This window comes from Ursus americanus, chromosome 3 (assembly GCF_024610735.1).
Source record: "Ursus americanus isolate L20-20 chromosome 3, mUrsAme1.1.p, whole genome shotgun sequence".
Taxonomy (NCBI): domain Eukaryota; kingdom Metazoa; phylum Chordata; class Mammalia; order Carnivora; family Ursidae; genus Ursus; species Ursus americanus.
The window spans coordinates 87140129-87160453 of NC_142129.1; the positions used below are offsets into that span (position 1 = coordinate 87140129).

General features: G+C 47.6%; 1 protein-coding gene across 1 annotated transcript in view; it reads right to left on the bottom strand.

Moving 5' to 3' along the window:
* The window catches only part of LAMB1 (laminin subunit beta 1), a 66423-nt gene that overhangs the window by 37980 nt on the left and 8118 nt on the right, over window positions 1-20325 (bottom strand). The window contains 8 exon segments of the mRNA XM_045793474.2: window positions 5057-5136; window positions 6609-6721; window positions 6856-7035; window positions 7209-7397; window positions 8895-9015; window positions 11294-11496; window positions 15058-15121; window positions 15210-15398. Coding sequence (XP_045649430.2) covers window positions 5057-5136; window positions 6609-6721; window positions 6856-7035; window positions 7209-7397; window positions 8895-9015; window positions 11294-11496; window positions 15058-15121; window positions 15210-15398 — 1139 coding nt within the window.

Consider the following 20325-nt stretch of genomic DNA (forward strand, 5'->3'; position numbering starts at 1 on the left):
TGTGTAAAAACACGAACCCCCAAAGAAAATGACTAGATTTTTCACGTACCATCACTGGAGAGCAAGCAAATGAAGGGGAGGGTACAGACGACAAGCAGACACCCTACTCCTACTTCTGAACATGGAACAACTCACGAGAACCCAACACGTGAAAGGAGGTCCCGTACACCTGCCCTGCGATCACGCGCCTCTGTGTCCACGGTGGCCAAGGGTTGTCTCCCACAGGCCCGGCTCCACTTGGACACCCAGTCCTTTAATGAACGCGTTCTTGCGGCTTCCTCTGGCCCTGACTCTGCTGGGCCCTGCCTGTGCGTTTCCAGCCACGAAGGGGACACTCCCCTCGCTGGCCCGCTTGTCCTCTCTGCCTCTGCTTCGTCCCCAACTGCTTGTCACCTCTCACGTGGACATTCCTTCAGCTCTGCTATTTCTGTCAGATTTAAAATTCTTCTGATTTGGGCTGAGACATGACCTTCCCTGTCCTCCATCCTCGATACCCAAGTCTTATTTCACAGTGTCTCTCCACTCAGCAGGGTCCTCTCATTGCCACTGCCACGGTCCAGCATGCCATCAAGCCACACCTGTCACTCCCATGGTCCAGCATGTCACCATACCATCCCACCAGCCACCGCCAACCCAATCTTCCCCCAGCACTGCCTTCATCAAAACCCACAACTGTTTTTTCTCTGCTTTTCTCAAGTCGTGATGCCTCTGTCTGGTGGCCAGCAGCCTCGACGACCCAGCCTCCGAAAACCGCGGCTGCGCTTTCTAGAGCCTGCCCTTTGCTTTCCGATGAGCCACACCGCTCACTGTCTTTCGCAAATATTGACCAAGCAAACACTGGCCCTGGGAGCCGTGCTTCCTGCTGTCAGTACGCTCACATTTTAGTCCATTGTCAATTGTCTTCGGAATCAATCCTTACTTCTTTGGTAACTCCATTATTTTGAAAGGATACGGAAGAAGACAAATGGAGGGAGAATAGTCCCTGCCCTAAAGAGCTTACCGTCTAACTGGGGAGATAAATAGTCGAGCAAGCGACCACAACAACAGAGCAAAATGCAGCAAGTGCCCCAACAGCCACAAGCGAAGCTTTCAGGCTGCAGAGGAACCACCGTTCACCTGGTTGGGGGACTGGGGAGGGGTCGCGGAGGCCATGCTCCGAAGGTGGCCAAGAACCATGACACACAGAGAGAGGGCAGGAATGACAGGTGCAAAGAAGGGTTATGGAGGAACGTGAGCGGAGCCCGTCATGGTCAGACCAGGTCTTGATCACGTGCCACACGCACCCCATCTCTGTGCCTTCACCCGTCTCCCTCATCCCCACTAGAAGGCCCTCCTGCCCCCCATCACACCTCCCAAACCTCTCTCAGCTTCCAAAGACGAAGCTCGAATCCTACCTCCTGCATAGTGAGACAGAAGATGACATGGAATTACCCTTCCTGTGTTCAAGTAAAAATCCCGTCACATAGAAATGGTACCTTCGATAAGTTTATACGTCCCCCCCTCCCCAGCCCCATACACCCCACCAAATTTCTCTGTGACTAGATACAGATTCCATTTGGGGGATCAGTAAGGTAGAATAATGATATAAGACAAAATAAGTCAGGCCCCGGGGCAGGCAGTATAATGGCCCCCAAAGATGTGCACATCCTCACCCCCCAGATCTGTGGCTATGTTACTTCGCCTGGCAGCGGGGGGTGGCTGCTGATGGGAGGGAGGGGACCTCGACATGGGGAGATTATCCAGGGTTGCTCAGTCTAATTGCATGATTTCTTACAAGTAGAAAAGGCAGGCAGAGAAGTGGGTCAGGGAGATGTGACTTGAGGGTTTGACCCCCTGTGGTTGGTTTTGAACATGGAAGCTATGAGTTCAGGGATGTGGGCAGCCTCTAGAAGCTGAGAATGGCCCCTAGCGGGCAGCCGGGGGGATGTCAGGAACCTCATCCTACCACCGAAAGAAACGGAATTCTGCCCATTCTGCCAACGACTCCGATGAGCAGGAAAGAGTTTCTCCCCGAGGGCCTTCAGAGAGAAACACAGCCCTACCAACACTGATTTTATTCCAGTGAGACTGGCCATGTCTGACATTCAGAACTGTAAGATAATTACCTTATGTTGTTCCAGGCCACGGAATTGCAGTAATTCACTATGCCAGCAACAGAAAACTGATACAAGCCCGATTTTTCCCTCAATGGGTGAAGGCCAAGATCATACTAAGAACTGTTTTCTCATACATGTAGAAATTAGCCACTTACTTATAAAAACTTTAAATAGTGATAAGCAGAGAAAATACTGTATAGTTTCAACTTTTCTCTATCACTAAGAAATTAGCACAAAAAAGGAAAATAATCACTCATGAGAACCACACACTGTTCAACACAGGTATCCCTCCCATAATTCTGATTATAGATAAAAATGGTTCCACATTGATCAGCACTCAACGCCATCCATTCTGCCAGGGTAGCTTCCCTCCCAACATGCAACCAATTAGGATACTTTCTTAAATGTGTTCTGTCATCTCTTTATTAGGATTAACTTCTGCTCTTGTTCTAAAGTATAATAAATTTCATTTATTGAGCCCCTGCAAGGCCCACAACGTTGAGTATGGAGACAGATGCAAAAACAAGTAAGACACAATCTCTGTCCAGAGACCTTTTAAGATACTAGCAGCGACAATACAGAGCAGGATGAAGTAAGTCCTAAAAGAGATGCAGAAGGAATGTGGTGTTGAAACCCCAAGGGCGGCCTGCGGACCTCAGTCCAGAAAGCAGGAATCTTCAACAGAGTGCTGAGCTTCAAGTCAGACCCCAAAGTTCTAAACTGCATTGATGCAATAATTTTGAGGCATGCTATAAAGTTGTATATAGTTTTCAAACATTTACGAGGAACGTTTACCTAGCAACCATTCTGATTTATTTATTAAAGTAGGTTACCTACTAGGCAAAGCACCATTAGCCTGGCCTTAAGTCATATTATTTAAATTAGGGCTTACTTCATTAAAATATTCCAAAATCCAGATTACCTGTCAACATAATAGACATGGATTCATAAACTCTTGCTCTACAAAAAAATCCACGGCTCATCACACAAAACATTTTTAAACCTCTTCCGCTTCACATGGTTTTTACGCTCAATTCTGTCCCTGGCCAAAGTACCTAGGGAAGGTCTGCGATCACATCTAAGAATTGCCAGTGCGATACAGAATGCATGTTTTGTTTTTACATCGTAAATATCTTGTTTCTTGAACTCTTTTACTTGATCAACATTTATTCCATACCTACTGTGTACCCAAGGCAGAGCAAAGGAATATCATCAGATATTTACGCATGGATGCAACAAATCATTCAGCGAGTCTCTCCTAAGTGCCCGCTACACACCACGCATGCTCCTTGGAGAATCGGTGCTTCGGAAGACTTCGTTAGAGCCTCTATTACCCTACGGGACTCCTAGAGAAGGTCCTTGTGGGGGGAAAACTGAAGAGGACCAGTACCAAACACCGCAGAGTCACACGAGGAGAGAAATCTGTTAACGTTCCTTCTTTTCCCCACCAGTGATGCTAAAAGATAGGGCACCCCATCAATCACGCGAGGAATGTCAAATTCCCTGCTTTAAGATCTTCACTAAATTTTTTTACTTTGCAAACTCTCTTGATCAGCACAAGATTTCTAGAAATTCTCACAGGAGGAACAAGGGACAGGCCAGGGGCTCTGTGTGGGCGGATTTAAAGACAGGAAACATGTGGAATAGAGAAACAGGAAAGGAGTGAGGAACAGAAACCACTTAGGGTAAAGGCACATAGGACATTCCTGAGTTTATGACATGTGGAGAACCGTGTACGCCCCTTTCATCTAATCAAGAATTTTTGGAATGATGACACCTTTGCGTTGAGCAAGCAATGACTAAAGGAAGCAGCAGGTATTCGGGGAGTCACAAAGGAAAGCTGGAGAAGTGATTCCAGAAGTTTGTCTTCCCTGCTTTTATGGAATTGTCCTTGCTTCCTCCCCTCTGGAGGTTTTCTAAGAACAGAAATTCACCCTGGAGTTCCAGAGGCTACATGCTGTACCGAGTTACTGCAGTACCTGGAACAGAATAACCCCAGATACGGAGGCCAAAGAGAAGATGTTCTTGCTGCCTAAAATCCCATTCCCTCCCAGCAGACTACTATGGTGTTGGGAAATAATCTTGGGAGAGTCGGGGGTTTTTAGTATGGAGCTCGCTTGATGAGTTCAGCTTGCTGTCTCAGGGGAGAGTCAGGCCACAAGGAAACATCTGCCTACCCCTCAGCAGTCACTTACACTCTCTGCCAGATGTTCTCAATCTGACCCAGTTACAAACAGAGACCGAAATTCTCTTTGAGTCAGAGGTGGTTAATTTCACTCCCACGAATCTAACATCTTTGCCAAATGCGGACTGGGACTCATCTCTGGCAGAGCCTCACGTCTCACCTCTTCAAGGGACACCAACGTGTTTCGATAACTAAAAACAATTACATGCAATTTTCACCAATAGACTTGGAAGTTGGAAAGAAAAAAATAAAACCAGAAAGAAGAAAATGAAAAGATCCTTAACACAAATCCAAATGGGAGTTCATTTTCCATTGTTTTAATTTTTTCTTTTTTTTTTAAGATTTACTTATTTGAGAGAAAGAGAGAGCACGAGTTGGGGGGGACGAGAAGAGGAGAAGCAGGCTCCCCATTGAGCAAGGAGCCCAATGCAGGACTCGATCCCAGGACCCCAGCATCATAACCTCAGCCAAAGGCAGAGGCCGAACCAACTGAGCCACCCAGGCACCTGGGAATTTTTTTTTTTTAATGGGCACACATCGTTTCCATAAAGTACAACAACACTATTAAAAACTAAGAAACCTAAACATACTTGGAGTCTTCAAAGCTAACCCTCAGAATGACTAAATCTTTGAAAGCATTAAGACCCCAGGTAAACTAAAGGTGCCTATACTTTGTGCCCCTTCTTCAGAGATACTGTCATGCTGCTCCTGGAGACCGTAAGGGCTCTCTGAGGGGACCGAGCACAAACAAGAGTGTATGTGTGGCTTCACTCACCTGTTGTTCAAGGCCCCTCCAAGGTCACAATCACAAGGTCGACATCCATCCAAATCATTGCTTAAGCCCCAGTGCTCTGGCTGCACAACAAAAGATTTAACGTCTAAAGGTGGGTTCCTGTCATTACACAATAGACTCAACAAGAAACAAGTTATGGCGTGTCCTGCTTGTTCCTCCAAATGTTCTTTCCTGCCGTGCAAGCAGAAAGCCTTTAAGGGCAACGAGCATGAGCGTTCTCAACTAAACCCCAGGCCACAGGTCGCTGGGGTCATAACCACCCAACGCCAGATCTGAGGAGTTTCTCTCCTGAGCAAATAGCCTTTGTCTGAGAGTAAACAAGAGCGAGCAGCTAAGTTGCCAATTTTCTTCATTACAAGTGCTCTGGCACTAAGAGAGTTTTGGCAAATATTTGGCATTTTCCCTGAGTTCAGCCTGTCAGAAACTCCACAAGCAAAGCTCTTCAAAGGACTTATCTATGTCCAAACAGCATAAAGCAAGTATTTTCACAAGTAAAAGGTGAGATCACTGAATCCTGAGTGCACTGGAGATGGAAATAAAAAGAAATAAGACAGAATCTACCCAGAGGAGAAGATCTCTCTGTACCTCGACAAATAGGCATTTCCTAATGAGCAGATAAAAGCCAGGCGCACTCATTTAAACCAGACTTCCAGAAATTTATGTTAAGAATCTATCTGGATATACGCAAATATACATATTTACAGGTCATGGACATAATTTGGGGTCAGTGGACCCCCTCGCACAAATTATAAATGAAATTGCCAGAATGTTATAAAAGATACAGGGCGATTTAAAAAATTACTCTTGTAGTCACTTTACCCAGAATCACTACAGTGAACTTTTTGGTGGATTTCCTTCCAGATTTTGTTTTTCTTGATGCAATTTTTTCCTGCACAATCAAGATACTACTCACATCCTGTGGGTTTTTTTTTTTTTTTTTAATATACCAGCAAGAGCATTTCGTCATGTTATTGTCATTTTCAAAGGCAACCAAATACCACACTGCACAGAATCCCCCAAATTTACTTAACTATTTTCCCCATCGTTGCTTCCAAGTTTTTTGGCTATGATTAGTACGAGACGAAATGAGTTTTCTGGTGACTACGTCTCTGTCCAATTTTCTGCTTATTTCATTAGGAAAGATTCCCAGAAGTGGGATTACCGGGTCAAAGGGTATGCGCATTTCTAGAGGCTACTGATAACGTACTTCCAAAATGCTTTTCTTGCCAACTATGAACCAATGTGCATCTCCATCAACAGCTTAGAGAACCAGACCCTCATTATGTCCTAATAGTTAGCAACCCCATTTTTAAAAAACTTGTTAATTTTGTCTATAAAAATGGTATTTCACTGGGGTTTTATTTCACAGTTCTAACAGCAATGGTGACTATCTTGTCAAAATTATTCATGAGTAATTCTTCTGTGAATTGTTTGCGTCTTCTCATATTTACAAAGAAGGCTGACGGTAGACCCTACAAGAGCGAACCATGTCACATGCAAAACCACCCGTCCCACGTAATTAGGATTCACCTACCAGACACTGGTCACAATGCTGTCCTGTCACCAGACGCTTACAGTAGCAGTAACCGGTCTCAGAATCACAAGGACTCCCGCCAGGAATCGTTCCCAGAGGATTGCAAGCACAAGCTTTATTAGAGATAAAACGAAGTACAGAAACACACACCCAGTGAGCGCCAAGGGGTAGTCTGGATTTAGAACTGCAAAGCAGAACGGGAACCGTATACACGAGAACTCCCAGCCTTTTTCACAAACGTACTTACATTTGCAACCGAACGGATCTTCAGCACTTAAACCGTAGAAGCCTTCTTTGCAAATTTCACAGTGCTCCCCTTCCACGTGTAACTTACACCGGCACTGACCAGCAATGAGGCCGGTGGAAAAGTCCGTGTAACTGTCACAGATCCCCCCGTTCTGAGACCCAGCTGGGTCACAGGTGCAGCCTAAGAAGAACAAAGAACACAATGAAGGCAAGACGGCAAGACTGCTTCAGCATCCTACACTACGGTTAAAATAAAGCAAGTCCGCTGCTCACACCAGGGTTCCCGAGAGAAGGATGGTGACCCCCTGGCTATTCCAGTTGAGAGGCCCTACGTCAAGCTGTTTCCCCACATACGTTCGCAGACGTTCGGGTCCCGGACGTCTCTCCCCGGGTGCTGGAAGTAAAACAGCCTGCACTGCTCACAGCTGCGTCCCATCGTGTTGTGCTGACAGTCATCACACACCCCTCCGGTGACGTTTCCAGTGGCCAAGTACACCGCCATGTCAAAGTGGCAGGAGCTCGAATGTTCATTGCAGTGACACTCTGCGCGACAAGACCCGCGTCAAGAAAAGCCCTTGGAGTCAACTTACCGATGGAGGATGGGGTTGCTGGGAAGAGGCTCATTCTGGAAACCAGGGATGAAGTTCGGGCAACATGGCAATTAACAATGAGGCACCCGTGACAAAGGACACGTCCAACTGACATGCTGGAAGCTTTCCAAGGGTGAGCTTTCTGAAATATGAATCTGCTCGCATAGGAAGACAGTGGGCTAAAAAGTAAAAACCTCTGGGGAAAGTCCCCTTGGTGGCTTATTAAGAGGAGGCTGCCACCAGGTGGAGGACGGGCTCGGACCGGGGAGCGCCTCACCCCAGAGGATCTCCTAGGCCATACTTTCTGGAAAAGCCCGCTTGGGCTGCCGGCTTTGAGGAAGGGGGTTCCCTTCTTCCCCATTCCCAGAAGCACACCCGACTAGGCTCTTCATCAGAAGAGCCATCTGGCCGGCCTTCCACGCACGCTGACCCTCTGCGGGCCCACCGGGCAGTCCCCTTGTCCAACCCAGCTTTCATATCCTCTCACTCTCTGCTCAGTGACCCACATGGACTCCGGTCTTCTGGAAATGAAGCTTAGCTCGGCTTGGTCCTCCCTGGGCTCTACACTCTGGCCTCCTTGGTCTCCCCCTGCAACACAACCTCCCGCAGGGAGGGGCTGTGTTATACCCAGTGACACGTCCTCAGTGCCTAGCAGACAAGCACCCGCCATGCACCGGTTGAATTAAACCTTGGAATCATTTCCCCAGCGTAGACTCTGTGTTGGTCACAGGAATGTCCTTGGGGCCTTGTGCTCTGTGTTCTCCTTATCTGGACTCTTTCCCCCTTCCCCACCCTCTTTCCCTACTTTCCCCCCACCCCTCTTTCTTCTTCTTACCAAGACAATCTTGGCTCTCATCAAAGGTTGCTGGCTTGTACTTACTAACAAACCTCGCTCACTCCAGCCCTCCCTGGTTTCTGAACTTCTAGAACAGTCCTCAGTGGGGGAAGGGGCAGGCACACTGCTCCTCCTTGAGGGGAAAGTATAGCAGAACCACTGTGGGGGATGCTGGGGGAGGGTTTCAAACCACATGTCTTCCCAGAGAATACCCCTGGGTGGGCTGGCTGGCCATGTGCCATGGGCTGCAGCCGGGCTGGCATAGAAACAAGGCCAAAAACTCTACTCCGTATCTCTTAGGCCTTAGTGATCTACCATGCCATATTTTTCTTTCGTTTTTCTCTCATGGTCATCTTACCTTCAAGACAGGTACAATGTCAGGGACACCATCTCCACCTTCTATGAAATCTGCCAAACACACGGGCTGCTGTTCGGCATGCTCGTGCATTCACTGAACTGAGTGGATATTGGTCTCCTAAGAATTTCCGGGCGAAACTGGCCAAAGGGTAATAACGTTTCTTCCTTTTGCAAACTAAGGTACCATTATAGCGGCTCTAATCAGAAAATGGATACGAGCCTGAGGGGATTCCAAATGCCCCTCTGCTGGAGACTTACTTTTACAAGCATTGCTGTTTCGACCTTCAGCGGGTCTCCAAGGTAAATCGTGGTAGAAATCCATGCACTGTTCGCAGTTCAGGCCCTTGGTGTTGTGCCTGCACATGCAGTGCCCGTGAACCTTGCAAGTCAGAAAAACAGCAAAGAGCAAAGTAAGAGAGCAACCGATGGCCAGACTTTCTCCACGGCCAATGGAAGATATAAACCCCTTTTCATTCTAATCCTCATCTCCAGCTCCCCACAATGAGGATCTGTTTTTATTTTGTCCCTCTCCATAGTGAGTTCCGTCTTTCTGATGGCTCCGACTCCCACCTCTAGGAACAGTTCCTACTCTAACAGATACTCAAGTACTGTTTTCTCGAAGTATCGATGAAAAGAACCCAGATGCGTAACATCAGTCACTTAAGAATTAAAACACACACACACACACACACACACACACACACACACACACAACTGGTTACTTAAGAGTAAAAAAAAAAAAAAAAAAAGACAAAAATCTATGCCCCAAAGAAACCTATTTTAAGAGAAATCAACAAAAGTTATAACGCAGAATTAAATGTACATACACCACCTGGAAACCGACTCACATTACTGCAAGCTTCACCACTATGCCACATAAAAGAATGGGTTTTTTCTTCTTTGGTTTTGTTTTTGACTTCAGGCACAGAACTCCATTGTTTTTCCAAACCAAAACAAGATTCAAAAATATTAATCATTTACCACATTCACCTTTTTTTTTTTTTTTTTTAAGAAAGGAAATAGAAAACCTCAGAGGAAAAAGAATACAAGTTATTTTGCTTGATGAAGGGCCCAGGATGTCTCCAGCAAGCTATGCTGAAGCCCCCCGAGGCACATAAAAGATGAATTTTTTCCATCTACCAAATACATGTGTGCATGGGCACCTCACCGTAACACACTAGTTTCTACAGAATGGAATTCAGGAACAGGACAGGTCCGCCCTGGGCCCAAACTGACAGGAGTGCAAGTGAGCAAAAGAGTAAAATCGTCCCTTTCCAAGCTAGTTTTACACAGAATTAAAAAAAAAAAAGGTTCCAAAGCACACAGCACAGGACTCTACACAATGTCTGAGCCAACAGCACATTGCACGGAGACCGCGGATAGTGACAAGACTACGGGACATGAGCTACACGCCAGATTTGTTATGCTGAAAAGTAAACACTACGTACCTAGCATTCTCTGAAAGATACAGCAACGAGATTACAAGGACATGTCCTCCCTTTAGGCTCTGCTAAAAATGCAACTTTATCTACGGGGCAAGTGTTCTAAGTGGAGCAAATGGGGAGAAGTTCAGCCGGCTGAATGCACGCGCTCCTGGACCTTCTCAGATGAGGACTAAGCATCTTGGAAAAGCAAACAGCTTTTTCCTTTCCAAGGCAGGCAGGCACACTCTTCATCAAGGGAGGCCCAGAGTCCCATAACGGAAGGAACCCTGGGGCAGACTCAGGAGAGCTAGACATGAATTTCCATCTGCCCCTGACTTAGGGCCCCCCGGGGAGCTATTTAATCCCCACTCCCTTCTAATAAGGATAGCCCGTGGAGTAAATCCCGTTTAGCTCTAAAATCCTACGGGTCTGTAAGAATTACCAGTTCACTGAGAAATGGCCAAAATACCCTAAGTTTATCCATTTGGCGAAACACCCAAATCCCCAATTTTTAGAAGTACATGAATTGACAACACAGCATAAAAGTGGAAAAAGAATAAAACGAGAAGAAACATGTAAAGAAACAAAGCCCACTGGATTCCTCAATCATATCCTGCGGTTCCAGGTTCAAATGCCCCAGTTCTCTGGGCCGGGGCCACTTCATGCCTTGTTGCATAGAGACAGGAATGCTTGTGGTGTCTAATCTTCCCTAAAGGGAAGGAAGATGTGATGGCTATTTAGAAAACCTCTTCATCCTTATTGACTCAAAAAACATCTACCGTAGCAGCAGCTTCCTGCAACAATTTCCAAAAATTAATTCTTTGTCTCTGACATGAATAGCCCTTAGATTCTCATAGCCCCAGAAAGTTAGCAAAGAGAAAACCAGCCATCAACCACCAGTGTGGTGGAAAGAGCTAAAAGTCCGTCTGGAAAAATAAAACCCCAAGAAATGGTAAAAGGTTTAAGGTAAAACTAGCTTCAAATTGCTTTTGGGGATCATCTGTCTAAAGGAGAAAGCCTGGGGCACCTGGGTGGCTCAGTCGGTTAAGTGTCTGCCTTTGGCTTGGGTCATGAACTTAGGGTCCTGGGATCGAGCCCCACATCGAGCTCCCTACTCAGCAAAGAGTCTACTTCTCACTCTCGCTCTGTACTCTCCGTTTCTCTCTCTCAAATAAATAAATAAAATATTAAAAAAATAAATAAAGGAGCAAGCCCCCGAGACTGCCTGCTTACCATTCCTTCTACTTCTTCATTGACTCCATCCACGGGGGCGCATTCGCTGGCATGGCCGTAGCAGAAGCAATTCCCTCGAACCACCATGTCATACACCGCATAGTAATACTTCTCTCTGATTTCCATTCTGGAATCCAAAAGGTTATCACCCAGAGTGTGTAGCTTCACAAACTTGATTCGCAAGTTGGTGATTTTTAAGAGATCTGTGAAGGTCACCAAGAAGACGGGAAGTCTGATCAAACAAGCAATACCTCTTTTGCAATTATATGACATCTCTTTATAGAAGGTATGACAAACAAAAATGGCTTAACCAGAGGCTACGCCTTTGTGTGGTCTAGATGGCCAGACCAGTAAAGCTTGACCTAACGGGACAGCCTCTGGAAGAAAGAAGGGCTGCTCCCTCCTCAGCAGTTTAGAAAGAACATCAGACTGTTTCAGGAAAAAGTGCAAAAGCAGAGAAATTTAAGAACACAGCTGCACGGCTGCCAGAACCCACTGGCACACAGGGATCTCAACCACTGTGGTATCATCTGACGCCCACAGCAACGAGCGTCGGTCTCAAAACCAGAGGATTCCATGCAGGTGGGAAAGGGTTTATCGACACACTCCAATTCTCTTGTTACAAGACAGTTAGGACGAAACATTTTTGTGTTTATTTTTGGAGGAAAAAAAAAACACTGTCTGAAATTTCCCACCGCATAGATGACATCCAAGTTGCTAAAACAGATTCAACGCTATGGAATAACCGCTCTTGAGGGACAGAAGATCTCCACCACATTTGACACAACATCACAGTCTCCCACTTTTTCGCCCTCGTTTGTCAACCATAAGCATAAAGGAGCTCAGTATTAGGGCTTGGGGCAAGTGGTTTTTTCCTAAACCTCAAGTTTGCTTGTGGATCAGTTTCTCTTACTCTTTCTCCTCTCCCGGCTCTATAGTTCTATGCTTATTGCAGATGTTGGGCTGCCACTTATATTCTGTGGTAACTTGATAAACCAAGAGCCGTTCATCCTGCTCCACCAGCGTTTCCCTCAATGGCTAAGTTGTTCTCACTCAAGTGGACCTTGAAAGTCTCACGAGTCCATCAGTGCCCCCATGTCCTGTGTAGTCTGGAATGGCCCCTAAGCTTTACTCTCATCAGTACCACACAGGACAACAGGGCGCTGGCCCAGGGCATCGGAGACTTTCCAAGCCCAGATACAATTTTAACGACTTCGACTATATGCACAGGGGACAATGAAGACTACAGACACAGCTGTGGGTTGGAAGGGACCGTCCATGAGTGCATGCACTGAACGGAGGCTCTTTGTAAAACCACAACTGAGCAGAGGAAGCGTGGTCCTGCTTAGCCGATGGAATCTGCGAACGCCAACCTTTCCTCCCGCACAGAGCGAGCACAAGCGCCCACCGACGAGCGGCCGGCCTGCCGGAGCGCCGAGGACCCCTGGCCTGATCTTTGTGGGAGCCCGCCGAAGAGCAAACGCGCCCCTTCCCCTCCCGCCTGGCACGGCCGACGACGGCCAAGCCCGCACGCGGACGGCGGGCGTGAGGCCAGCACCGCTCTCGAAGTCCGGCCCCGAGCTCTCAACAGAGGGACAACGGAAGAGACTTTAGTCGTTCCCTGGACTACGGAGTCCAACCAAAGCATCGTCAGTTAAAATGGATGCCTCTCGAACACACACAAGATCTTCGGAGGCCATTTCACAACAAAAGACAAGAGAATTATAATAGCGACACGTTCCCCGAGTCCCACAAATGTCACCCAAGAAGGAGCAGACCGTGAGTCCTTTCAGGCCCCCAAGGGGCGTCCGTCGCGGAGCCCGTGTGGACGCTTCTCACAACTGGGTTTCGAGAGCAGGGAGGGCGGGCCTCACAGAGATAGCACAGGCCTGGATGTGCCATAAATATTTGTCCTATAACAGGATGAATGCGTAAACTGCAGACCAGAGATAGTCTGGGCCGCGTGTAAAATGAATTTAAGTGGGGAAACGGCACTTTTCTGGCAATAGGTCCTGGACGTCTTCCATTTTACTCTTCCACGCGTCACGCTGGGAGGGTCTAGGGGGCCTTAGCGTCAAATGGGGCCCTCCTCAGCGGGGAACGACCAGCATGAATCGGCCCTGCCTCTGCTCTGCTGACTACCCCTTCGCGGCAGGAGAGGGAGTCTCACCCCCTCACTGAGGTACGGGGACCAGGGCCACGCAAGACCCAGGCCACGGCTCGTGGCAGCATTAAGAACAACAGCTGCTTCAATTCACTGAACACTTTCTGTGTGTGGGTCAGGCAAGTCAGAAGGTCGTTGCTAGAACTCATTTTCCCTCCATAATGATGCCCAGGTCAATATTACTATCTCTACGTACAGATGAAAAAACAGAGCCTAAAAAAAAAACAGGTTTAAGCAGATTACTTGCCCAAGATCACAGAGCCACGATCTGCTGGAAGTGGGATTTAAACCCAAGTCTGTTGGACACCAAACCCTGTTCTTCTAATTAGTGCATATTTTGCCTCCTAAGATGATCAAACTGTAATTCTGTAATAACAGAAGCATGGTTGTTACATGCTGGAAAGAGCCCTAAATTTAGAATCATTACATATGAGTTCAGGATCTAATTGTCCCCTTATGCACATTATTCCAACTCTGGGCCTCAGTTTACGCATCTGTTAAATGGAAATACCACCCTCATCTGACGGAGCATATTGAGCGTGGCTGACACTTCTGAGTCCCACCCCCCCACACCCCGTACTTTTTTCGTTTCTTCCTTTGACAAGAACAGCCCCAGGCAAGAGCTTGAGCGGGCACATGGCCAAATAGCTAGAAGTTTCCCCATGTGACTTGAGGTTGGCCACGTGACAAAGTTTGGTCGATGGGATGTGAACAGAAGTGACATACAACTTCCATGTCGTCTGCCCTTCTCTTCCTCCCAATCCACAGGCTGGGACAACATGGTAGTGCTGGTCCAGCTCCAACCATGCAGATAAAGACTACAAGACAGAAGGGACTGGGTGGCCTAACAGCTAGGGTTGCCAGATGTAGCAACAAAAATACAAGTTGCTCGGTTAAATTTGAATTTCAGATAAACAATATTTTTTTCAGTAAAGTCTGTCTCAAATATTACATGGGACATAGTCACACCACCCACAAAGGTTGCACGGGATATCCTTGTACTAGTCACAAGTACTCCGTGGGATCTAGTTATTCTAAAAAAAATAACTTGCTATTTATCTCCAATGCAGATTTAACTGGGCCTCATCCTTTATTTGACCTGGTAAGCCTACTTGCAGCAACTGAGCTACCTTTCTTCTCGGGAAAGCCCTCTGGATGATTTCGTAAGAGAAACTTCTATTTTATTTGAACCACGGTATTTTTTGGGACACTTTGCTACAACAGCTTAATCTGTACCCTAATTTATATATACATATGTTACATAATATATCCAAATTATATAGTATATATTTTATACATTATATAACATATTTATATACATATATATTATACTGAGCATTAAAATAAGGTATTACGACCAGCATAATTGTTTGAGTACTTATGACATAAATATTTTACTCTAATCAAAACATGTTCCCCATCAGCAAGCACTTTGATTCCTGCCAATTTCAAGGATCTCTGATTGGGTATTGTGGAGATAAAAGGAAAGAGAAGGTGGATTCAGCACTGAATGTTTACATTCGAGGTAGCAGTGCTCTGGGTAAGAGTTCTTCCATGATTGCTCTTTTCCATCAAAACTTTTATTCGAAAACAAGCTTACTCTGTATCCTGGGACTGTAAGGATCTTCTATTCTGAAAGCAGGATCTAAAGCACGAAATATCACCTAAAAATAGATATAAGAATAATGGGTATTTTTGCAATGATCAAAAAGGATTTGCAAGTAGAATGTAAAATAAGAAAAGCAAGCAAACCTCTCCTTCCGTTGAGGGTTCGATGTCGGAATAGCGGGAATCACAGATTATATCGTCCACTTTCTTCATGGGGCCGGTGGAAATGCCTGGAAATGAGCTCTCGCAGTCATAGGCAAAGTATCTGTACACGCCCCAGGTTTTCCCGAAGTCAGACGATCGTTCTATCAGCATAGCGGCAGGACGGAATGTCTAAAGGTGGGGTAGAAAAGGCTTGTTTGATGTTTATTGGTGATCTGTATTTTCTTTTAAAAAACATCTCAGACGAACATATCACTCAACTGCGTGCCACAAACCCTGCCGGCATGTGGTTGGTACTTCGGACTGTGGCTGGATTTCAAATACTTCAGGCTGTCGCACAGAGCCTCCCTTGCAGGCAAGCTCCTAGCCTCGAAATGCTGCCCTTTCTCCCACCCTAACAGAGATGAGTAAGCTGTTTCTCTTTGGCAGCTGATTACAAGCGGGACTTAATAGCAAACACTCTTTGGTAGAGACCGTCACCACCCATAATAGGACTGGTTAGGTTGCCTGCTTATCATTCATTCGTGTCGTCGTTCAACAGCTGTGTGCCTGATTGCTGCTCGGTAGACAGTGGTCTGCAGGTGGCACGTGGCCCCAGGAAGCATGGCTCTAAATCATTTATGACCACAGGAGAGTCTCCTGCAGTGTGCTCTGGGAAAATGAGAGGAAGGAATGACTGACTCAAGAAGCTGCAGAATCCTACGATTCCGCTCCTAGCTCTCCTGCTCCCCAAAGAACCGAAAACAGGGACTCAGACAGATACTCATAGGTGCTAACGTTCACAGCGGCATAGTTCACAATGGCCAAAAGGCAGAAACCCCTCGAGAATCCAACAAAGACGAATGGATAATCCCAACACGTCAGACACGCGAGAGACTCTTACCCAGCCGTAGAAAAGAAATGTGGATACTTCTACATCATGGATAAACCCTGAAGACATTCTACTCCGTGAAAGAAGACAGACACAAAAGGGCAGGTATTGTGGGATTCCACTGATAGGAAAGGTCTTGAACAGGCAAGTACGCAGAGACAGAAAGGACATTAGAGGTTTCCAGGGGCTGGGGGAGAGGGCAATGGGGAGTTATTGCTTCATGGGTTGAGTTTGTATTTGGGGGGATGAAAAAGTTCTGGAAATAGTGATGGTTGCACAACGTTGTAAAGACCCAATGCTACTGAATTGTATATTTAAAAAGGGTTAAAATGGCAAATTTTGTGTACCGTATATTTTACCCCCCCCCCCCCGCCCCCGCAACACACACACACTAGCTAGGGAATGCTTCAGAGAGAAGATGGCCTCAAACTGGATCCTGAAAGGGTAGGGGTCTTCCAGGCAGCAGGTGGAGGTGGCTGGAGGAGGCAGAAGAGGCTGACCAGGGCGGGGGAGGCAGGAATTTGCTGGCCACGCAAAGGGGTTTCCTTTCTTTTTATGCCACAAAAGGGGAACACCGAAAGACTTAAGCAGACAGAATGATCAGATCACACTTCAGAAAAATAATCCTGGGGCACAATTATTGGACACAGAAAAACAAGAAACAAAAAAAACCCCAAGAGACGGAAACCAACGGAGAGAAAAAAAAAGAGGAAGGTCTTAAATCAAGCCTTACAGTATGGTCAGAGAGAAAGGATGCAGTTGCTCTGAAAACTTAGTGAATTTAGTAAAATACACTGAATCGCACTTGGCGATCCATCAGGTTTCAGTGGAAAGGGAGGGAAGGAAGGGAACACGAGCACCAGAGCTTGGATAGTGGGGGGCGACTGTGCTGAGAGCAAAGCCACAGAAAAGAAGGCAAAAGCAACGGAGCTTGACCGTGGATTTGGGAATCACTGTCGGCATACGATATCTGAAACCTCCAAAGGTAGATATCCTCCCGAAAAGCAAAGGGCAAGATAAAAGAGCCAAAGTCATTGCTCCAGAAAATGCATCCTCCAGGGCGAGCAAAGAAGAGAGTGGTGCCAGGCCCTTGACTTAACTCATTTCTTAATCTTTTAGGGCAGAATGGTATCCTCCCAAATTCTTACGTTGAAGACCTAACCCCTCTTGTTGAAGACCTAACCCCTCTTCCCTCGGAATGTGACTGTATTTGGAGATCGGGTCTTTAAATGGGTAATTAAAGTAGAATGAGGTCTCACAGTGGGGGCCCTAATCCTGTGTGACTGTCGCTCTTTATAAGCAGCAATGAGGATACAGGGGACATGTCCAAGGGAAGACCAAGGGGAGAGAGAAGAAAGACCACCACCTCCAAGCCAAGGAAATAAAGAGGCCACAGGAGAAGCCAACTCTGGCCACGCTTCAATCTTGCACGTCAAGCCTCCAGAGCTGTGAGACAGCACAGCCCCCCCCCCCCAGTGGGCTCTTTGTTATGGAGGCCCCAGGAAACTAACACAGCCTCTCAACAGTCTTCTGACACATCAGAACTTGAGGCTCAGACACATTCACTGACTTGCTAGCTAGATTCAAATCCAGGCTGAATGAGGCCCAAACCCATCTTTCTGCCTCCCTGGCTGATGGCGTCACAGCAGACCGACAAACGGATGTTACAGAGGATGGAGTACAAAGGCCAGACTCCTGGAAACTGAGGCAGGACGGAGATTTGGGAGGGTGTGGTAGGCAGGGTGCACTGAAGAGACGAAGCAGAACAAGCTCTGCCAGGGGCTCAGGTCTCAGTGCCCGAAGAGCGGGTACAGACGTTTGGGAAATGGGAGGCATATTCCACTGCAGGGAGAAAAAGAGGACAGTTGAGCCAGCCCAGCAAAGAGAACCTGGAGAGACCCTCCCTTCTGAATTAAAACCAATGCTTGGGAGAAATTTGGGTGACCACTAATGGTGAGATTAGTCCATTCCCAGACGACCTTCTGCCTTCCTTAATAATCCTGATGGCTTTGCATGGATCCAGAGACAAGGGTAAGAAAACGGAAGGTCACATTTTGACAGATTCTCAGACTTACTCACTTACTAGTTGCTTGGGTTTTTACTTTTTTACCTCTTCAGGAATATAAGAAAATGGTACTTTATTCAACTCAAGAGTACGTGATAAAGACGTTTAAAGTAAGGGGGGAAAACCCTAATAACAATCTCAGCCCAGACAAGTTCCCCATGAGACCTGCCTCCTGGGTGGTGACATCCGGGGACAGACCAGCCTGATGTCTCCATGTCACAAGGGACCAGAAAGGAAACGCCTTATAGCCAGTGCTGGCTGAGCTTCTTTCTCCCTCTCTCCTGGAAGCTTCTGGGTCCCAAAGGACCACTGACAGAGTTATCCAATTTTCCGTGGAGGTAGGAGGCTGCGGAACCCAGGACCACACTGGTGCGATCGGAAAGGAGGCCCTTCCACACTCTTCGCTTACTCATCTGCCTGCTCGAGCCTCACGCCGCAGCACGGCTACCTCTGAATTTCCACTACATACCAGAGCTACGATTTTGGAAACATCTGGCTATCGACCAAAGCACACCGGGTATACGTCACAGGAGTGTTGCTGGCCCACAAAAACCCGGTCCACTTAGCACGCAGCTGTCTCCACGGCAAACATGTGTTCCTCACTGCCACCTGCCCCCGTCCTCGCTCCTGTCGCCCCGTTGCCACACTCCTGCTTACTCAGCTTGGACACCCAAGAGGTCTTGGCTTCATCCCGCTCCTGCCCTCCGTTCTGTTGCTCTTCTTCTCATCCTTCTCCGATTCACGGCTGAACCTTTGATTCCAAAGGTGCCAACTGAGGACTCCCGTAAAAGTGGGCAATGATTCTCAGCGGCAGTAGTAACGGAGGGTAAGAGTATGGCAGCAAGTGTGACTTGAAAAAGCTTTTCTGATAATACTTCCACAACTCCCGGGATGGCAGGGGCGGCTCCCTCCCACGTGAGAGTCAGCCCTGTCTCTGCATGAACCCCAGTAGCCTCCTAGGTGAGCCCCCCATTAACACAGACCTCAGCGAGGGCCTCCCCATGAGGCCTCGGTTCTCAAGGTCCCAGGCCCTCCTCTCGGCTACCTTCCTGAAATAGTCTTGTTTTCTTGTCCATGGCTCCCCATTTCCTATACAGTTCACACCTCTCAGCCAGGAGTCCCGGTCCTTCTGACTGTCCTCTTCCTTCCCTCTCCCCCTCACGGCCCTGAGCTCAAGGCAAATCTACGCCCAACCAACCCGGCCTGATCTGTCCACCACCAAGGCTTTGCTCTCAGATGGTGTCCTCTGCCAAGAATGGCTTTTCTTCCCCCTCCTCCCACTGAGATCCCGCTCACCCTTCCCAGCCCGGGTCAAACGCAGACCGCTCTTCGTGAAGCTCTCTCCTTTAGCCCAGGCTACGATTAATCTCGCCCTCCACGCCCAGAGTGTGTGCTGTCCGAACTCCTGCCGGGGCACTTAGCACCCTCTGGGATGTAAGTTATTTGCAAGTCTATGTCCCCCTCCCCCCCAAGATGGGAAGGCCCCCCGCAGACAAGCAACCAGGATATCTTTAAGATCTCCAGCTCGGGTCCCAAGGCATTTTCTTACAAACAGATGGCTGAATTCCTGGATCCCCTTACTCAGTCAGTAAATATCTATAGAGCAATCACTACCGGCAAGCATCAGCATATATAAAAACGCTCGCATTCCCATCAGATGCCAGGCGGCAAGATTACGCCTATTCCGGAGCAGAGGGCTCGGTCACCCAACCCTAGCACGTAGGTGTTCTCATTCTCCCCATTCTTCCCTCCGAAGAGGAAGCCGAGGCTCTGGCCACACGTGCCAGGAAGGGGCAGAGTGGGGACTTATACCCAAGCCTGTCCAACCGCATGCATGTCGCTGTGCACACGGGAGCTAGAACCCGCAGGAAGGAGGACTTCTCTTTCACCGACTACAGTCCGACCGCTTGTGGCCGTTCTTCAGGTCTCTGTTCGGTCACCGCCTCTGTGCCCTTCCGCACTTGCGTGCAGTTTCCTCTGTGGTCCGCGGCACTCACGTGCGTGAGTACGTAACTACAGAACACGTACCCAGAGGGCCTCTGGGGGCACGCAGACTCAGAACGACCCATGTAGGCACACAGCTGCCCTTTCCGAAATAAAAGACAGGGCCATCGACATGAATGATAATTTGTATATTTTTAGGCGTCCCAAAACATGCTGGC